Source organism: Oncorhynchus keta, unplaced genomic scaffold, assembly GCF_023373465.1.
Source record: "Oncorhynchus keta strain PuntledgeMale-10-30-2019 unplaced genomic scaffold, Oket_V2 Un_contig_28732_pilon_pilon, whole genome shotgun sequence".
Classification (NCBI taxonomy): Eukaryota; Metazoa; Chordata; class Actinopteri; order Salmoniformes; family Salmonidae; genus Oncorhynchus; species Oncorhynchus keta.
In genome coordinates, this window is record NW_026286192.1 from 41,207 (window position 1) to 58,089 (window position 16,883).

The 16,883-nt window shown below is 50.4% G+C and overlaps 1 protein-coding gene across 1 annotated transcript in view; it reads right to left on the reverse strand.

Moving 5' to 3' along the window:
- The window catches only part of LOC127923193 (nuclear distribution protein nudE homolog 1-like), a 40,099-nt gene that overhangs the window by 1,965 nt on the left and 21,251 nt on the right, over positions 1-16,883 (reverse strand). The window contains exons 3-7 of the mRNA XM_052507137.1: positions 8,945-9,093; positions 6,230-6,366; positions 5,090-5,341; positions 4,911-4,996; positions 1,427-1,578 (exon numbers count right to left, since the gene is read on the reverse strand). Of these exons, the coding sequence (XP_052363097.1) occupies positions 1,427-1,578; positions 4,911-4,996; positions 5,090-5,341; positions 6,230-6,366; positions 8,945-9,093 (776 nt within the window). The remainder of the gene's footprint in view (positions 1-1,426; positions 1,579-4,910; positions 4,997-5,089; positions 5,342-6,229; positions 6,367-8,944; positions 9,094-16,883) is intronic.

A 16,883-nucleotide genomic window follows, 5' to 3' on the forward strand; every position in this document is an offset into this window, starting at 1 on the left:
ACTGAATCAGCTTTATATTTGTCCATTAATATCATGTAGACTACTGAATCAGCTTTATATTTGTCCATTAATATCACGTAGACTACTGAATCAGCTTTATATTTGTTCATTAATATCATGTAGACTACTGAATCAACTTTAGATTTGTTCATTAATATCATGTAGACTACTGAATCAGCTTTATATTTCTTCATTAATATCATGTAGACTACTGAATCAGCTTTATATTTGTCCATTAATATCACGTAGACTACTGAATCAGCTTTATATTTGTTCATTAATATCATGTAGACTACTGAATCAACTTTAGATTTGTTCATTAATATCATGTAGACTACTGAATCAGCTTTATATTTCTTCATTAATATCATGTAGACTACTGAATCAGCTTTATATTTGTCCATTAATATCATGTAGACTACTGAATCAGCTTTATATTTGTTCATTAGACTACTGAATCAGCTTTAGATTTGTCCATTAATATCATGTAGACTACTGAATCAGCTTTATATTTGTTCATTAATATCACGTAGACTACTGAATCAGCTTTATATTTGTTCATTAATATCATGTAGACTACTGAATCAGCTTTATATTTGTCCATTAATATCATGTAGACTACTGAATCAGCTTTATATTTGTTCATTAGACTACTGAATCAGCTTTAGATTTGTCCATTAATATCATGTAGACTACTGAATCAGCTTTATATTTCTTCATTAATATCATGTAGACTACTGAATCAGCTTTATATTTCTTCATTAATATCATGTAGACTACTGAATCAGCTTTATATTTGTCCATTAATATCATGTAGACTACTGAATCAGCTTTAGATTTCTTCATTAATATCATGTAAAGTAGTAAATGTCTGTTACAAACTAAACAGAGCAGCATGTAGATCCCTGACAGAGTAAATGTCTGTTACAAACTAAACAGAGCAGCATGTAGATCCCTGACAGAGTAAATGTCTGTTACAAACTACCAAGAGCAGCATGTAGATCCCTGACAGAGTAAATGTCTGTTACAAACTAAACAGAGCAGCATGTAGATCCTTGACAGAGTAAATGTCTGTTACAAACTACACAGATCAGCATGTAGATCCCTGACAGAGGAAATGTCTGTTTACATTACTTGATTCAATTGTAGATAGCCTATGAAATGGTCAAGTCATTGGTTGAGTAACAAATGGCACCCTATTCCCTAGTGCACTACTATTAACCAGAGCCTATAGGGATTAGGGTGCCATATGGGACCCTAATCCCTAGTGCACTACTATTAACCAGGGCCTATAGGGATTAGGGTGCCATATGGGACCCTCACCCCTAGTGCACTACTATTAACCAGGGCCTATAGGGATTAGGGTGCCATATGAGATGCAGTCATTGAGCTAGTCGTAGAGCCAGCTATAGTTGACCCCCCTCACCCTTTCTCGTAGAGTCCGTTGGTGGTGGACGGTGTGTCAGAAGAAGTGCCTCTCTGGATGGGTGGCGCCCCCTGTCCCCCAGAGAGGGTACTGCGACCAGGAGACTGTTCATAGACAAACTCCCTACAGGACGCTAGTTTAGACTCCAGGTTCTGAAACCACAGGCACGGATGGAAGCAGGCCGCAGGGCACACACACAGTTATGTGTTTGTGATGTCGTGATCAGAGGGGGGAAGAAAGAACAGTCGTGATCAGAGGGGGAGGGGGGAGACAGAACAGTGTTGTGATATACATGAATGTGTTGTGATCAGAGAGGAAGATGGAGAGAACAGAACAGTCAGCAGACTTCCTGTTACAGCTGTACGACTTACAGGAAGCAGATGTTAAATCACGCAGACGAAACCCCCCGCCCTACCTGTATGAGGGAGGCAGTAGAGCAGGGGTACGCAGACAGAACCCCCTGCCCCACCTGTATGAGGGAGGCAGTAGAGCAGGGGTTCTCAACCTTTATTCCCCAAGTGCCTCTTTCTTAATGTCACTTGAATTGAATATAGGCTCTTCAATAAACACCAGCTTGATGATGTTGGTTTAATCTGAACATGTTGTTTTGAAGCTCATTTCAAGTCATTCTACATAGTTTAACAAAACTTAGGGAGGCTATTTAATGACAATAATAGATTTAGAAAATAAAGTCAAGACCTGATATCCCCAAACTATGTAGAATGACTTGAAATGAGCTTCAAAACAACAACAATGTTTTTATTAGAACAATTATGTTTTATTATAATTATTTATATTAACCCTCAATGTAATTATTCATACTCTTTTAAAGGATGTGATTAGATCATACTCTTTTAAAGGATGTGATTAGATCATACTCTTTTAAAGGATGTGATTAGATCAATTGATAGTCACATTGTATCAGATGACCTTCCCAACCAAAATCACATTTCTCAGACTCCTCCACTTTAGAAGGTCGTAGGTCAGCTTCTGAATGTCATAGCAACAAACCAATATATGCCCATGTACATCAGGGCCACGTCATCCTCTGCCATTTTACCGCTTGCTGCCGGCCTAAAGCGTTTTACCGCTTGCTGCCGGCCTAAAGCGTTTTACCGCTTGCTGCCGGCCTAAAGCGTTTTACCGCTTGCTGCCGGCCTAAAGCGTTTTACCGCTTGCTGCCGGCCTAAAGCGTTTTACCGCTTGCTGCCGGCCTAAAGCGTTTTACCGCTTGCTGCCGGCCTAAAGCGTTTACCGCTTGCTGCCGGCCTAAAGCGTTTACCGCTTGCTGCCGGCCTAAAGCGTTTTACCGCTTGCTGCCGGCCTAAAGCGTTTTACCGCTTGCTTAAAGCGTTTACCGCTTGCTGCCGGCCTAAAGAATTTTACCGCTTGCTGCCGGCCTAAAGCGTTTACCGCTTGCTGCCGGCCTAAAGCGTTTTACCGCTTGCTGCCGGCCTAAAGCGTTTACCGCTTGCTGCCGGCCTAAAGCGTTTTACCGCTTGCTGCCGGCCTAAAGCGTTTACCGCTTGCTGCCGGCCTAAAGCGTTTTACCGCTTGCTGCCGGCCTAAAGCGTTTTACCGCTTGCTGCCGGCCTAAAGCGTTTTACCGCTTGCTGCCGGCCTAAAGCGTTTACCGCTTGCTGCCGGCCTAAAGCGTTTACCGCTTGCTGCCGGCCTAAAGCGTTTACCGCTTGCTGCCGGCCTAAAGCGTTTACCGCTTGCTGCCGGCCTAAAGCGTTTTACCGCTTGCTGCCGGCCTAAAGCGTTTACCGCTTGCTGCCGGCCTAAAGCGTTTTACCGCTTGCTGCCGGCCTAAAGCGTTTTACCGCTTGCTGCCGGCCTAAAGCGTTTTACCGCTTTTTACCGCTTGCTGCCGGCCTAAAGCGTTTACCGCTTGCTGCCGGCCTAAAGCGTTTTACCGCTTGCTGCCGGCCTAAAGCGTTTTACCGCTTGCTGCCGGCCTAAAGCGTTTTACCGCTTGCTGCCGGCCTAAAGCGTTTTACCGCTTGCTGCCGGCCTAAAGCGTTTTACCGCTTGCTGCCGGCCTAAAGCGTTTTACCGCTTGCTGCCGGCCTAAAGCGTTTTACCGCTTGCTGCCGGCCTAAAGCGTTTTACCGCTTGCTGCCGGCCTAAAGCGTTTTACCGCTTGCTGCCGGCCTAAAGCGTTTTACCGCTTGCTGCCAGCCTAAAGCGTTTTACCGCTTGCTGCCAGCCTAAAGCGTTTTACCGCTTGCTGCTAGCCTAAAGCGTTTTACCGCTTGCTGCTAGCCTAAAGCGTTTTACCGCTTGCTGCTAGCCTAAAGCGTTTTACCGCTTGCTGCTAGCCTAAAGCGTTTTACCGCTTGCTGCTGGCCTAAAGCGTTTTACCGCTTGCTGCTGGCCTAAAGCGTTTTACCGCTTGCTGCCGGCCTAAAGCGTTTTACCGCTTGCTGCCGGCCTAAAGCGTTTTACCGCTTGCTGCCGGCCTAAAGCGTTTTACCGCTTGTTGCCAGCCTAAAGCGTTTTACCGCTTGTTGCTAGCCTAAAGCGTTTTGCTGCTTGTTGCTAGTGTAACGGATGTGAAATGGCTAGCTCGTTAGCGGGGTGCGCACTAATAGCATTTTAAAATCGGTGACACCACTCGCTCTGAGACTTTGAAGTAGTTGTTCTGCAAGGGTGGCTTTTGTGGAGCGATGGGTAACGACGCTTCGAGGGTGACTGTTGTCTGTGTGCAGAGGGTCCCTGGTTAGAGCCCAGGTAGGGGCGAGGAGAGGGACGGAAGCTATACTGTTACACTAGCCTAAAGCATCTTACGGCATTGTTGCTAGCCTAAAGCATCTTACGGCATTGTTGCTAGCCTAAAGCATCTTACGGCATTGTTGCTAGCCTAAAGCATCTTACGGCATTGTTGCTAGCCTAAAGCATCTTACGGCATTGTTGCTAGCCTAAAGCATCTTACGGCATTGTTGCTAGCCTAAAGCATCTTACGGCATTGTTGCTAGCCTAAAGCATCTTACGGCATTGTTGCTAGCCTAAAGCATCTTACGGCATTGTTGCTAGCCTAAAGCATCGTACGGCATTGTTGCTAGCCTAAAGCATCGTACGGCATTGTTGCTAGCCTAAAGCATCGTACGGCATTGTTGCTAGCCTAAAGCATCGTACGGCATTGTTGCTAGCCTAAAGCATCGTACGGCATTGTTGCTAGCCTAAAGCATCTTACGGCATTGTTGCTAGCCTAAAGCATCTTACTGCATTGTTGCTAGCCTAAAGCGTTGCGGATTTATGCATAATTTTAGATGTGTATAAACAAATCACAAACTGTAAAAAGAAAATAGTAATAATTATCCCTCAAATAAAAGGAAAGTCCCCGCCCCCCCACCAAACGTTGACGACCCATATGGTGGGCACGCCCCCTAGGTTGAGAACCCCTGGTGTAGTGTGTAGGTGGGTAGTTGTGTAGTGTGTGTGTATTAGAATTAGAAGACAATCACCGCAGTCATCTTACCCCGACTTTCCTCAGCAGTTCTCCTACGATGTTGAGAGCTGAGATACGTGTTGACGTGGTGAGAGAAGCACCCGATAGGCCATCGCCTGAACACACAATAATAAAAGAGTTTTACATCTCTTACACATCTCTTACTACATACACATTTTACACATGAACACACACACGGGGGCACTCACCTCTGCTGTAAGAGGGTGGGGGGGTGGTGAAGGGGCTTGCTGAGGGGTGGGGGGGTCTGGAGGGCGTGGAGAGGAGGGATGGAGGGAGAGCAGGAGGAGGAGCGGTATGGAGGGATGAGGGCGGTCGTGTTGATGAATGGGAGGTATAGAGGGATGTTTTGTCCTCAGTCTTGTCGGAGGAAGAGTCTTTGGTGACAGCGAAGGACGGTCGTCTTTCCTGCTTCTGTTGGACAGCCAACTCCTGTCTTAGATCTAAGACACACACAGAGACAGTAAGAAAACCTGTCCCTTTAAGAGTGACTGATGATGTCATAGCTAGCACAGCTCTGTGGGATCATTCCATCCCTGGTTCAGCCCCCTGCGCCTGTGGAGTTAACCAGGCCAACGGGACCGCCAGTTAACCAGACCAACCGTTAGCCAGACCAACCGTTAGCCAGACCAACCGTTAGCCAGACCAACCGTTAGCCAGACCAACCGTTAGCCAGACCAACCGTTAGCCAGACCAACCGTTAGCCAGGTTAACCAGGACAGGACCATTAATTCATAACACAGAGACACATGAACACTGTCCCAGCCTGATGTCTCAGCCTGCAGCACAAGACCCACAAAGCCTTAAATCCTCTTACACCTACAGTTTTATATAGAGCCAAAGCTGAATGGAACTCTTTACCAATCCATATATCTCACGAAAATAGTACAGACCACGTGACCCGACAGGAAATAGTACAGACCACGTGACCCGACAGGAAATAGTACAGACCACGTGACCCGACAGGAAATAGTACAGACCACGTGACCCGACAGGAAATAGTACAGACCACGTGACCCGACAGGAAATAGTACAGACCACGTGACCCGACAGGAAATAGTACAGACCACGTGACCCGACAGGAAATAGTACAGACCACGTGACCCGACAGGAAATAGTACAGACCACGTGACCCGACAGGAAATAGTAAAGACCATGTGACCCGACAGGAAATAGAAAGCATCAACTGCATGTTAAATGTGTTTCCTGTCAGGTATTTTAATTGTCTACTTGTTAAATGTTTGTAATGTCTTATTAAATTGCTGTTGGACCCCAGGAAGATTAGCTAACATGACGGCGTCGGCTCATGGGGATCCTGATCCTAGACACACCTCTGGCTTCATCCTTCAGTCTCTGAACGGACTCCAGTAGGTTCTCCTTCTCATCCAGCTCGCTCTCCAGGAAGGCATTCCTCTCTATCACGTGGTTCATCCTCTGTTCAAAGTCCTCCAGAGACATGATGGTCGCCCTGATGGAGGGGTGACAGAGAGGAGGAAAAGGTTTAGGAAGAGTTAGTGTACATCATTAAGAACCATTCTCTATGTAAGAATCCTGCCAGTGAGATGGTGCAGGGAGCACAGAGAGAAAAAGAGGTGCTTATGATATAGGGGGTCTCTCCAGGTCATCATTAGCCTGCTCCAGTTACACCCCCCCCTCCTTGAATCTCTCCAGGTCATTGTTAGCCTGCTCCAGTTACACACCACCCCCCTCCCTCCTCTTACCTCTTGGATCTCTCCAGGTCATTGTTAGCCTGCTCCAGTTACACACCACCCCCCTCCCTCCTCTTACCTCTTGGATCTCTCCAGGTCATCGTTAGCCTGCTCCAGTTACACACCACCCCCCTCCCTCCTCTTACCTCTTGGATCTCTCCAGGTCATTGTTAGCCTGCTCCAGTTACACACCACCCCCCTCCCTCCTCTTACCTCTTGGATCTCTCCAGGTCATCATTAGCCTGCTCCAGTTACACCCTCCCTCCTCTTACCTCTTGGATCTCTCCAGGTCATCATTAGCCTGCTCCAGTTACACCCTCCCTCCTCTTACCTCTTGGATCTCTCCAGGTCATCATTAGCCTGCTCCAGTTACACCCTCCCTCCTCTTACCTCTTGGATCTCTCCAGGTCATCATTAGCCTGCTCCAGTTACACCCTCCCTCCTCTTACCTCTTGGATCTCTCCAGGTCATCATTAGCCTGCTCCAGTTACACCCTCCCTCCTCTTACCTCTTGGATCTCTCCAGGTCATCATTAGCCTGCTCCAGTTACACACCACCCCCTCCCTCCCTCCTCTTACCTCTTGGATCTCTCCAGGTCATCATTAGCCTGCTCCAGTTACACACCACCCCCCTCCCTCCTCTTACCTCTTGGATCTCTCCAGGTCATCATTAGCCTGCTCCAGTTACACACCACCCCCTCCCTCCTCTTACCTCTTGGATCTCTCCAGGTCATCATTAGCCTGCTCCAGTTACACACCACCCCCCTCCCTCCTCTTACCTCTTGGATCTCTCCAGGTCATCATTAGCCTGCTCCAGTTACACACCAACCCCCTCCCTCCCTCCTCTTACCTCTTGGATCTCTCCAGGTCATCATTAGCCTGCTCCAGTTACACACCACCCCCCTCCCTCCTCTTACCTCTTGGATCTCTCCAGGTCATCATTAGCCTGCTCCAGTTACACACCACCCCCTCCCTCCCTCCTCTTACCTCTTGGATCTCTCCAGGTCATCATTAGCCTGCTCCAGTTACACACCACCCCCCTCCCTCCTCTTACCTCTTGGATCTCTCCAGGTCATCATTAGCCTGCTCCAGTTACACACCACCCCCTCCCTCCTCTTACCTCTTGGATCTCTCCAGGTCATCATTAGCCTGCTCCAGTTACACACCACCCCCTCCCTCCTCTTACCTCTTGGATCTCTCCAGGTCATCATTAGCCTGCTCCAGTTACACACCACCCCCTCCCTCCTCTTACCTCTTGGATCTCTCCAGGTCATCATTAGCCTGCTCCAGTTACACACCACCCCCTCCCTCCTCTTACCTCTTGGATCTCTCCAGGTCATCATTAGCCTGCTCCAGTTACACACCACCCCCCTCCCTCCTCTTACCTCTTGGATCTCTCCAGGTCATCATTAGCCTGCTCCAGTTACACACCACCCCCTCCCTCCTCTTACCTCTTGGATCTCTCCAGGTCATCATTAGCCTGCTCCAGTTACACACCACCCCCCTCCCTCCTCTTACCTCTTGGATCTCTCCAGGTCATCATTAGCCTGCTCCAGTTACACACCACCCCCTCCCTCCTCTTACCTCTTGGATCTCTCCAGGTCATCATTAGCCTGCTCCAGTTACACCCTCCCTCCTCTTACCTCTTGGATCTCTCCAGGTCATCATTAGCCTGCTCCAGTTACACCCCCCCTCCCTCCTCTTACCTCTTGGATCTCTCCAGGTCATCATTAGCCCTCCAGTTACACCCTCCCTCCTCTTACCTCTTGGATCTCTCCAGGTCATCATTAGCCTGCTCCAGTTACACCCTCCCTCCTCTTACCTCTTGGATCTCTCCAGGTCATCATTAGCCTGCTCCAGTTACACCCCCCTCCTTGAATCTCTCCAGGTCAATGTTAGCCTGCTCCAGTTACACACCACCCCCCTCCCTCCTCTTACCTCTTGGATCTCTCCAGGTCATCATTAGCCTGCTCCAGTTACACACCACCCCCCTCCCTCCTCTTACCTCTTGGATCTCTCCAGGTCATCGTTAGCCTGCTCCAGTTACACACCACCCCCTCCCTCCTCTTACCTCTTGGATCTCTCCAGGTCATCATTAGCCTGCTCCAGTTACACACCACCACCCCCTCCCTCCTCTTACCTCTTGGATCTCTCCAGGTCATCATTAGCCTGCTCCAGTTACACACCACCCCCTCCCTCCTCTTACCTCTTGGATCTCTCCAGGTCACCATTAGCCTGCTCCAGTTACACACCACCCCCTCCCTCCTCTTACCTCTTGGATCTCTCCAGGTCATCGTTAGCCTGCTCCAGTTACACACCACCCCCTCCCTCCTCTTACCTCTTGGATCTCTCCAGGTCATCATTAGCCTGCTCCAGCTCTCTGATGTATTTATGGAGCTGGTCTCTGATGGCCGTGGTCTCAGCCAGGTCTTCTTCCAGAGTAGAGATCTGACGGTACGCCTCCGAGTGCTGGCTTTCATACTTCTCCTGGAGGGAGGGGAAGAAGTGGTCAACAGTAGTACACTGTTGTGTTTCTCAACTCCCCCATTACCCCCAACCCTGGTCCCCCAGTACCCCCAACCCTGGTCCTCCAGTATCCACCAACCCTGGTCCTCCAGTATCCACCAACCCTGGTCCTCCAGTATCCACCAACCCTGGTCCTCCAGTATCCACCAACCCTGGTCCTCCAGTACCCCCAACAGAGTTTCTCAACTCCTCCAGTACCCCCAACCCTGGTCTCCCAGTATCCCCCAACCCTGGTCCTCCAGTACCCCCAACAGAGTTTCTCAACTCCTCCGGTACCCCCAACCCTGGTCCTCCAATACCCCCAACAGAGTTTCTCAACTCCTCCGGTACCCCCAACCCTGGTCCTCCAATATCCACCAACCCTGGTCCTCCAGTATCAACCAACCCTGGTCCTCCAGTATCCACCAACCCTGGTCCTCCAGTACCCCCAACCCTGGTCCCCCAGTATCCCCCAACCCTGGTCCCCCAGTATCCCCCAACCCTGGTCCTCCAGTATCCACCAACCCTGGTCCTCCAGTATCCACCAACCCTGGTCCCCCAGTATCCCCCAACCCTGGTCCCCCAGTATCCCCCAACAGAGTTTCTCAACTCCCCCAGTATCCCCCAACCCTGGTCCCCCAACCCTGGTCCCCCAGTATCCCCCAACCCTGGTCCTCCAGTATCCACCAACCCTGGTCCTCCAGTATCCACCAACCCTGGTCCCCCAACCCTGGTCCCCCAGTACCCCCAACCCTGGTCCCCCAGTACCCCCAACCCTGGTCCTCCAGTATCCCCCAACCCTGGTCCCCTAGTACCCCCAACAGAGTTTCTCAACTCCCCAGTATCCCCCAACCCTGGTCCCCCAGTATCCCCCAACCCTGGTCCCCCAGTATCCCCCAACCCTGGTCCCCAGTATCCCCCAACAGAGTTTCTCAACTCCCCAGTATCCCCCAACCCTGGTCCCCCAACCCTGGTCCCCCAGTATCCCCCAACCCTGGTCCTCCAGTATCCACCAACCCTGGTCCCCCAGTATCCCCCAACCCTGGTCCCCCAGTATCCCCCAACCCTGGTCCCCAGTATCCCCCAACAGAGTTTCTCAACTCCCCAGTATCCCCCAACCCTGGTCCCCCAACCCTGGTCCCCCAGTATCCCCCAACCCTGGTCCTCCAGTATCCCCCAACCCTGGTCCTCCAGTATCCACCAACCCTGGTCCTCCAGTATCCACCAACCCTGGTCCTCCAGTATCCACCAACCCTGGTCCCCCAGTATCCACCAACCCTGGTCCCCCAGTATCCCCAACCCTGGTCCCCCAGTATCCCCCAACCCTGGTCCCCCAGTACCCCCAACCCTGGTCCCCCAGTACCCCCAACCCTGGTCCTCCAGTATCCCCCAACCCTGGTCCCCTAGTACCCCCAACAGAGTTTCTCAACTCCCCCAGTATCGCCCAACCCTGGTCCCCCAGTATCCCCCAACCCTGGTCCCCCAGTATCCCCCAACCCTGGTCCCCCAGTATCCCCCAACAGAGTTTCTCAACTCCCCAGTATCCCCCAACCCTGGTCCCCCAACCCTGGTCCCCCAGTATCCCCCAACCCTGGTCCCCCAGTACCCCCAACCCTGGTCCCCCAGTACCCCCAACCCTGGTCCCCCAGTACCCCCAACAGAGTTTCTCAACTCCCCCAGTATCCCCCAACCCTGGTCCCCCAGTATCCCCCAACAGAGTTTCTCAACTCCCCCAGTATCCCCCAACCCTGGTCCCCCAGTATCCCCCAACCCTGGTCCCCAGAACCCCCAACCCTGGTCCCCCAGTACCCCCAACCCTGGTCCCCCAGTACCCCCAACCCTGGTCCCCCAGTACACCCAACAGAGTTTCTCAAACACACAACACATTTTTATGTAGCCCTGGACAAACTCACCTGATTTAACTTGTCAACTAATCATCAAGCCCTCAAAAGAGTTAAATCAGGTGAGTTTGTCTGAGGCCAATCTATGTGTTCCAAATGTGGAACCAATGAGTATGGGCCCTGTTCCATAGCAGTACACTATATGGGGGAAAAGGGGACGCGTATATAGTATCTTTATAAGACTTAAAATCGATTTGTGTTCTGTGGTGTAGAACAACAGGGGGATGGTGGTGTAGAACAACAACAACAGGGGGATGGTGGTGTAGAACAACAACAACAGGGGGATGGTGGTGTAGAACAACAACAGAGGGATGGTGGTGTAGAACAACAACAACAGGGGGATGGTGGTGTAGAACAACAACAACAGAGGGATGGTGGTGTAGAACAACAACAACAGGGGGATGGTGGTGTAGAACAACAACAACAGGGGGATGGTGGTGTAGAACAACAACAGGGGGATGGTGGTGTAGAACAACAGGGGGATGGTGGTGTAGAACAACAACAACAGGGGGATGGTGGTGTAGAACAACAACAGAGGGATGGTGGTGTAGAACAACAACAGAGGGATGGTGGTGTAGAACAACAACAGGGGGATGGTGGTGTAGAACAACAACAGGGGGATGGTGGTGTAGAACAACAACAGAGGGATGGTGGTGTAGAACAACAGAGGGATGGTGGTGTAGAACAACAGAGGGATGGTGGTGTAGAACAACAACAGAGGGATGGTGGTGTAGAACAACAACAGAGGGATGGTGGTGTAGAACAACAACAACAGAGGGATGGTGGTGGTGTAGAACAACAGGGGGATGGTGGTGTAGAACAACAGGGGGATGGTGGTGTAGAACAACAACAACAGGGGATGGTGGTGTAGAACAACAACAACAGGGGGATGGTGGTGTAGAACAACAACAACAGGGGGATGGTGGTGTAGAACAACAACAGGGGGATGGTGGTGTAGAACAACAACAGAGGGATGGTGGTGTAGAACAACAGAGGGATGGTGGTGTAGAACAACAGGGGATGGTGGTGTAGAACAACAGGGGGATGGTGGTGTAGAACAACAACAGAGGGATGGTGGTGTAGAACAACAACAGGGGGATGGTGGTGTAGAACAACAACAACAGGGGGATGGTGGTGTAGAACAACAGGGTGATGGTGGTAGAACAGGGGGATGGTGGTGTAGAACAACAGGGTGATGGTGGTGTAGAACAACAACAACAGGGGGATGGTGGTGTAGAACAACAACAACAGGGGGATGGTGGTGTAGAACAACAACAACAGGGGGATGGTGGTGTAGAACAACAGGGGGATGGTGGTGTAGAACAACAGAGGGATGGTGGTGTAGAACAACAACAACAGGGGGATGGTGGTGTAGAACAACAGGGGGATGGTGGTGTAGAACAACAGAGGGATGGTGGTGTAGAACAACAGGGGGATGGTGGTGTAGAACAACAGGGGGATGGTGGTGTAGAACAACAGGGGGATGGTGGTGTAGAACAACAGGGGGATGGTGGTGTAGAACAACAGGGGGATGGTGTAGAACAACAGGGGGATGGTGGTGTAGAACAACAGGGGGATGGTGGTGTAGAACAACAACAACAACAGAGGGATGGTGGTGTAGAACAACAACAACAGGGGGATGGTGGTGTAGAACAACAACAACAGGGTGATGGTGGTGTAGAACAACAGGGGGATGGTGGTGTAGAACAACAACAACAGGGTGATGGTGGTGTAGAACAACAACAACAACAGGGTGATGGTGGTGTAGAACAACAACAACAGGGTGATGGTGGTGTAGAACAACAACAACAGGGTGATGGTGGTGTAGAACAACAACAACAGGGTGATGGTGGTGTAGAACAACAACAACAGGGTGATGGTGGTGTAGAACAACAACAACAACAGAGGGATGGTGGTGTAGAACAACAACAACAGGGGGATGGTGGTGTAGAACAACAACAACAGGGTGATGGTGGTGTAGAACAACAACAACAGGGGGATGGTGGTGTAGAACAACAACAACAGGGGGATGGTGGTGTAGAACAACAACAACAGAGGGATGGTGGTGTAGAACAACAACAACAGGGGATGGTGGTGTAGAACAACAACAACAGGGGGATGGTGGTGTAGAACAACAACAACAGGGGGATGGTGGTGTAGAACAACAACAACAACAGGGTGATGGTGGTGTAGAACAACAACAACAACAGGGTGATGGTGGTGTAGAACAACAACAACAACAGGGTGATGGTGGTGTAGAACAACAACAACAGGGTGATGGTGGTGTAGAACAACAACAACAGAGGGATGGTGGTGTAGAACAACAACAACAGAGGGATGGTGGTGTAGAACAACAGAGGGATGGTGGTGTAGAACAACAGGGGGATGGTGGTGTAGAACAACAGGGGATGGTGGTGTAGAACAACAGGGGGATGGTGGTGTAGAACAACAGGGGATGGTGGTGTAGAACAACAACAGGGGGATGGTGGTGTAGAACAACAACAGGGGGATGGTGGTGTAGAACAACAACAACAGGGGATGGTGGTGTAGAACAACAACAACAGGGGATGGTGGTGTAGAACAACAACAACAGGGGGATGGTGGTGTAGAACAACAACAACAGGGGGATGGTGGTGTAGAACAACAACAGGGGGATGGTGGTGTAGAACAACAACAGAGGGATGGTGGTGAAGAACAACAACAGAGGGATGGTGGTGTAGAACAACAACAGGGGATGGTGGTGTAGAACAACAACAGGGGATGGTGGTGTAGAACAACAGGGGATGGTGGTGTAGAACAACAGGGGATGGTGGTGTAGAACAACAGGGGGATGGTGGTGTAGAACAACAGGGGGATGGTGGTGTAGAACAACAGGGGGATGGTGGTGTAGAACAACAGGGGGATGGTGGTGTAGAACAACAGGGGGATGGTGGTGTAGAACAACAACAACAGAGGGATGGTGGTGTAGAACAACAACAACAGGGCGATGGTGGTGTAGAACAACAACAACAGGGGGATGGTGGTGTAGAACAACAACAACAGAGGGATGGTGGTGTAGAACAACAACAACAGAGGGATGGTGGTGTAGAACAACAACAGAGGGATGGTGGTGTAGAACAACAACAGGGGGATGGTGGTGTAGAACAACAACAACAACAGGGGGATGGTGGTGTAGAACAACAACAACAGAGGGATGGTGGTGTAGAACAACAACAACAGAGGGATGGTGGTGTAGAACAACAACAACAGAGGGATGGTGGTGTAGAACAACAACAACAGAGGGATGGTGGTGTAGAACAACAACAACAGAGGGATGGTGGTGTAGAACAACAACAACAGAGGGATGGTGGTGTAGAACAACAACAACAGGGGGATGGTGGTGTAGAACAACAACAACAGAGGGATGGTGGTGTAGAACAACAACAACAGAGGGATGGTGGTGTAGAACAACAACAACAGAGGGATGGTGGTGTAGAACAACAACAGGGGGATGGTGGTGTAGAACAACAGGGGGATGGTGGTGTAGAACAACAGGGGGATGGTGGTGTAGAACAACAGGGGGATGGTGGTGTAGAACAACAGGGGGATGGTGGTGTAGAACAACAGGGGGATGGTGGTGTAGAACAACAGGGGGATGGTGGTGTAGAACAACAGGGGATGGTGGTGTAGAACAACAGGGGATGGTGGTGTAGAACAACAGGGGGATGGTGGTGTAGAACAACAGGGGGATGGTGGTGTAGAACAACAGGGGGATGGTGGTGTAGAACAACAGGGGGATGGTGGTGTAGAAACAACAGGGGATGGTGGTGTAGAACAACAGGGGATGGTGGTGTAGAACAACAGGGTGATGGTGGTGTAGAACAACAGGGTGATGGTGGTGTAGAACAACAGGGTGATGGTGGTGTAGAACAACAGGGTGATGGTGGTGTAGAACAACAGGGGGATGGTGGTGTAGAACAACAACAACAGAGGGATGGTGGTGTAGAACAACAGGGGGATGGTGGTGTAGAACAACAGGGTGATGGTGGTGTAGAACAACAGGGTGATGGTGGTGTAGAACAACAGGGTGATGGTGGTGTAGAACAACAGGGGGATGGTGGTGTAGAACAACAACAACAGAGGGATGGTGGTGTAGAACAACAACAGGGGGATGGTGGTGTAGAACAACAACAACAGGGGGATGGTGGTGTAGAACAACAACAACAGAGGGATGGTGGTGTAGAACAACAACAACAGAGGGATGGTGGTGTAGAACAACAACAACAGGGTGATGGTGGTGTAGAACAACAACAGCAGAGGGATGGTGGTGTAGAACAACAGGGGGATGGTGGTGTAGAACAACAGGGGGATGGTGGTGTAGAACAACAGGGGGATGGTGGTGTAGAACAACAGGGTGATGGTGGTGTAGAACAACAGGGGGATGGTGGTGTAGAACAACAGGGTGATGGTGGTGTAGAACAACAGGGGATGGTGGTGTAGAACAACAGGGTGATGGTGGTGTAGAACAACAGGGGGATGGTGGTGTAGAACAACAACAACAGAGGGATGGTGGTGTAGAACAACAACAACAGGGGGATGGTGGTGTAGAACAACAACAACAGAGGGATGGTGGTGTAGAACAACAACAGGGGGATGGTGGTGTAGAACAACAACAACAGAGGGATGGTGGTGTAGAACAACAACAGCAGAGGGATGGTGGTGTAGAACAACAGGGGGATGGTGGTGTAGAACAACAGGGGATGGTGGTGTAGAACAACAGGGGATGGTGGTGTAGAACAACAGGGGATGGTGGTGTAGAACAACAACAACAGAGGGATGGTGGTGTAGAACAACAACAACAGGGGATGCTGGTGTAGAACAACAACAACAGAGGGATGGTGGTGTAGAACAACAACAGCAGAGGGATGGTGGTGTAGAACAACAGGGGGATGGTGGTGTAGAACAACAGGGGGATGGTGGTGTAGAACAACAACAACAGGGGGATGGTGGTGTAGAACAACAACAACAGGGGGATGGTGGTGTAGAACAACAACAACAGGGGGATGGTGGTGTAGAACAACAACAGGGGGATGGTGGTGTAGAACAACAACAGAGGGATGGTGGTGTAGAACAACAGAGGGATGGTGGTGTAGAACAACAGAGGGATGGTGGTGTAGAACAACAGGGGATGGTGGTGTAGAACAACAACAACAGGGGGATGGTGGTGTAGAACAACAACAGGGGGATGGTGGTGTAGAACAACAACAACAGGGGGATGGTGGTGTAGAACAACAGGGTGATGGTGGTGTAGAACAGGGGGATGGTGGTGTAGAACAACAGGGTGATGGTGGTGTAGAACAACAACAACAGGGGATGGTGGTGTAGAACAACAACAACAGGGGGATGGTGGTGTAGAACAACAACAACAGGGGGATGGTGGTGTAGAACAACAGGGGATGGTGGTGTAGAACAACAGAGGGATGGTGGTGTAGAACAACAACAACAGGGGATGGTGGTGTAGAACAACAGGGGGATGGTGGTGTAGAACAACAGGGGGATGGTGGTGTAGAACAACAGGGGGATGGTGGTGTAGAACAACAGGGGGATGGTGGTGTAGAACAACAGAGGGATGGTGGTGTAGAACAACAGGGGGATGGTGGTGTAGAACAACAGGGGATGGTGTAGAACAACAGGGGATGGTGGTGTAGAACAACAGGGGGATGGTGGTGTAGAACAACAACAACAACAGGGATGGTGGTGTAGAACAACAACAACAGGGGGATGGTGGTAGAACAACAACAACAGGGTGATGGTGGTGTAGAACAACAGGGGATGGTGGTGTAGAACAACAACAACAGGGTGATGGTGGTGTAGAACAACAACAACAACAGG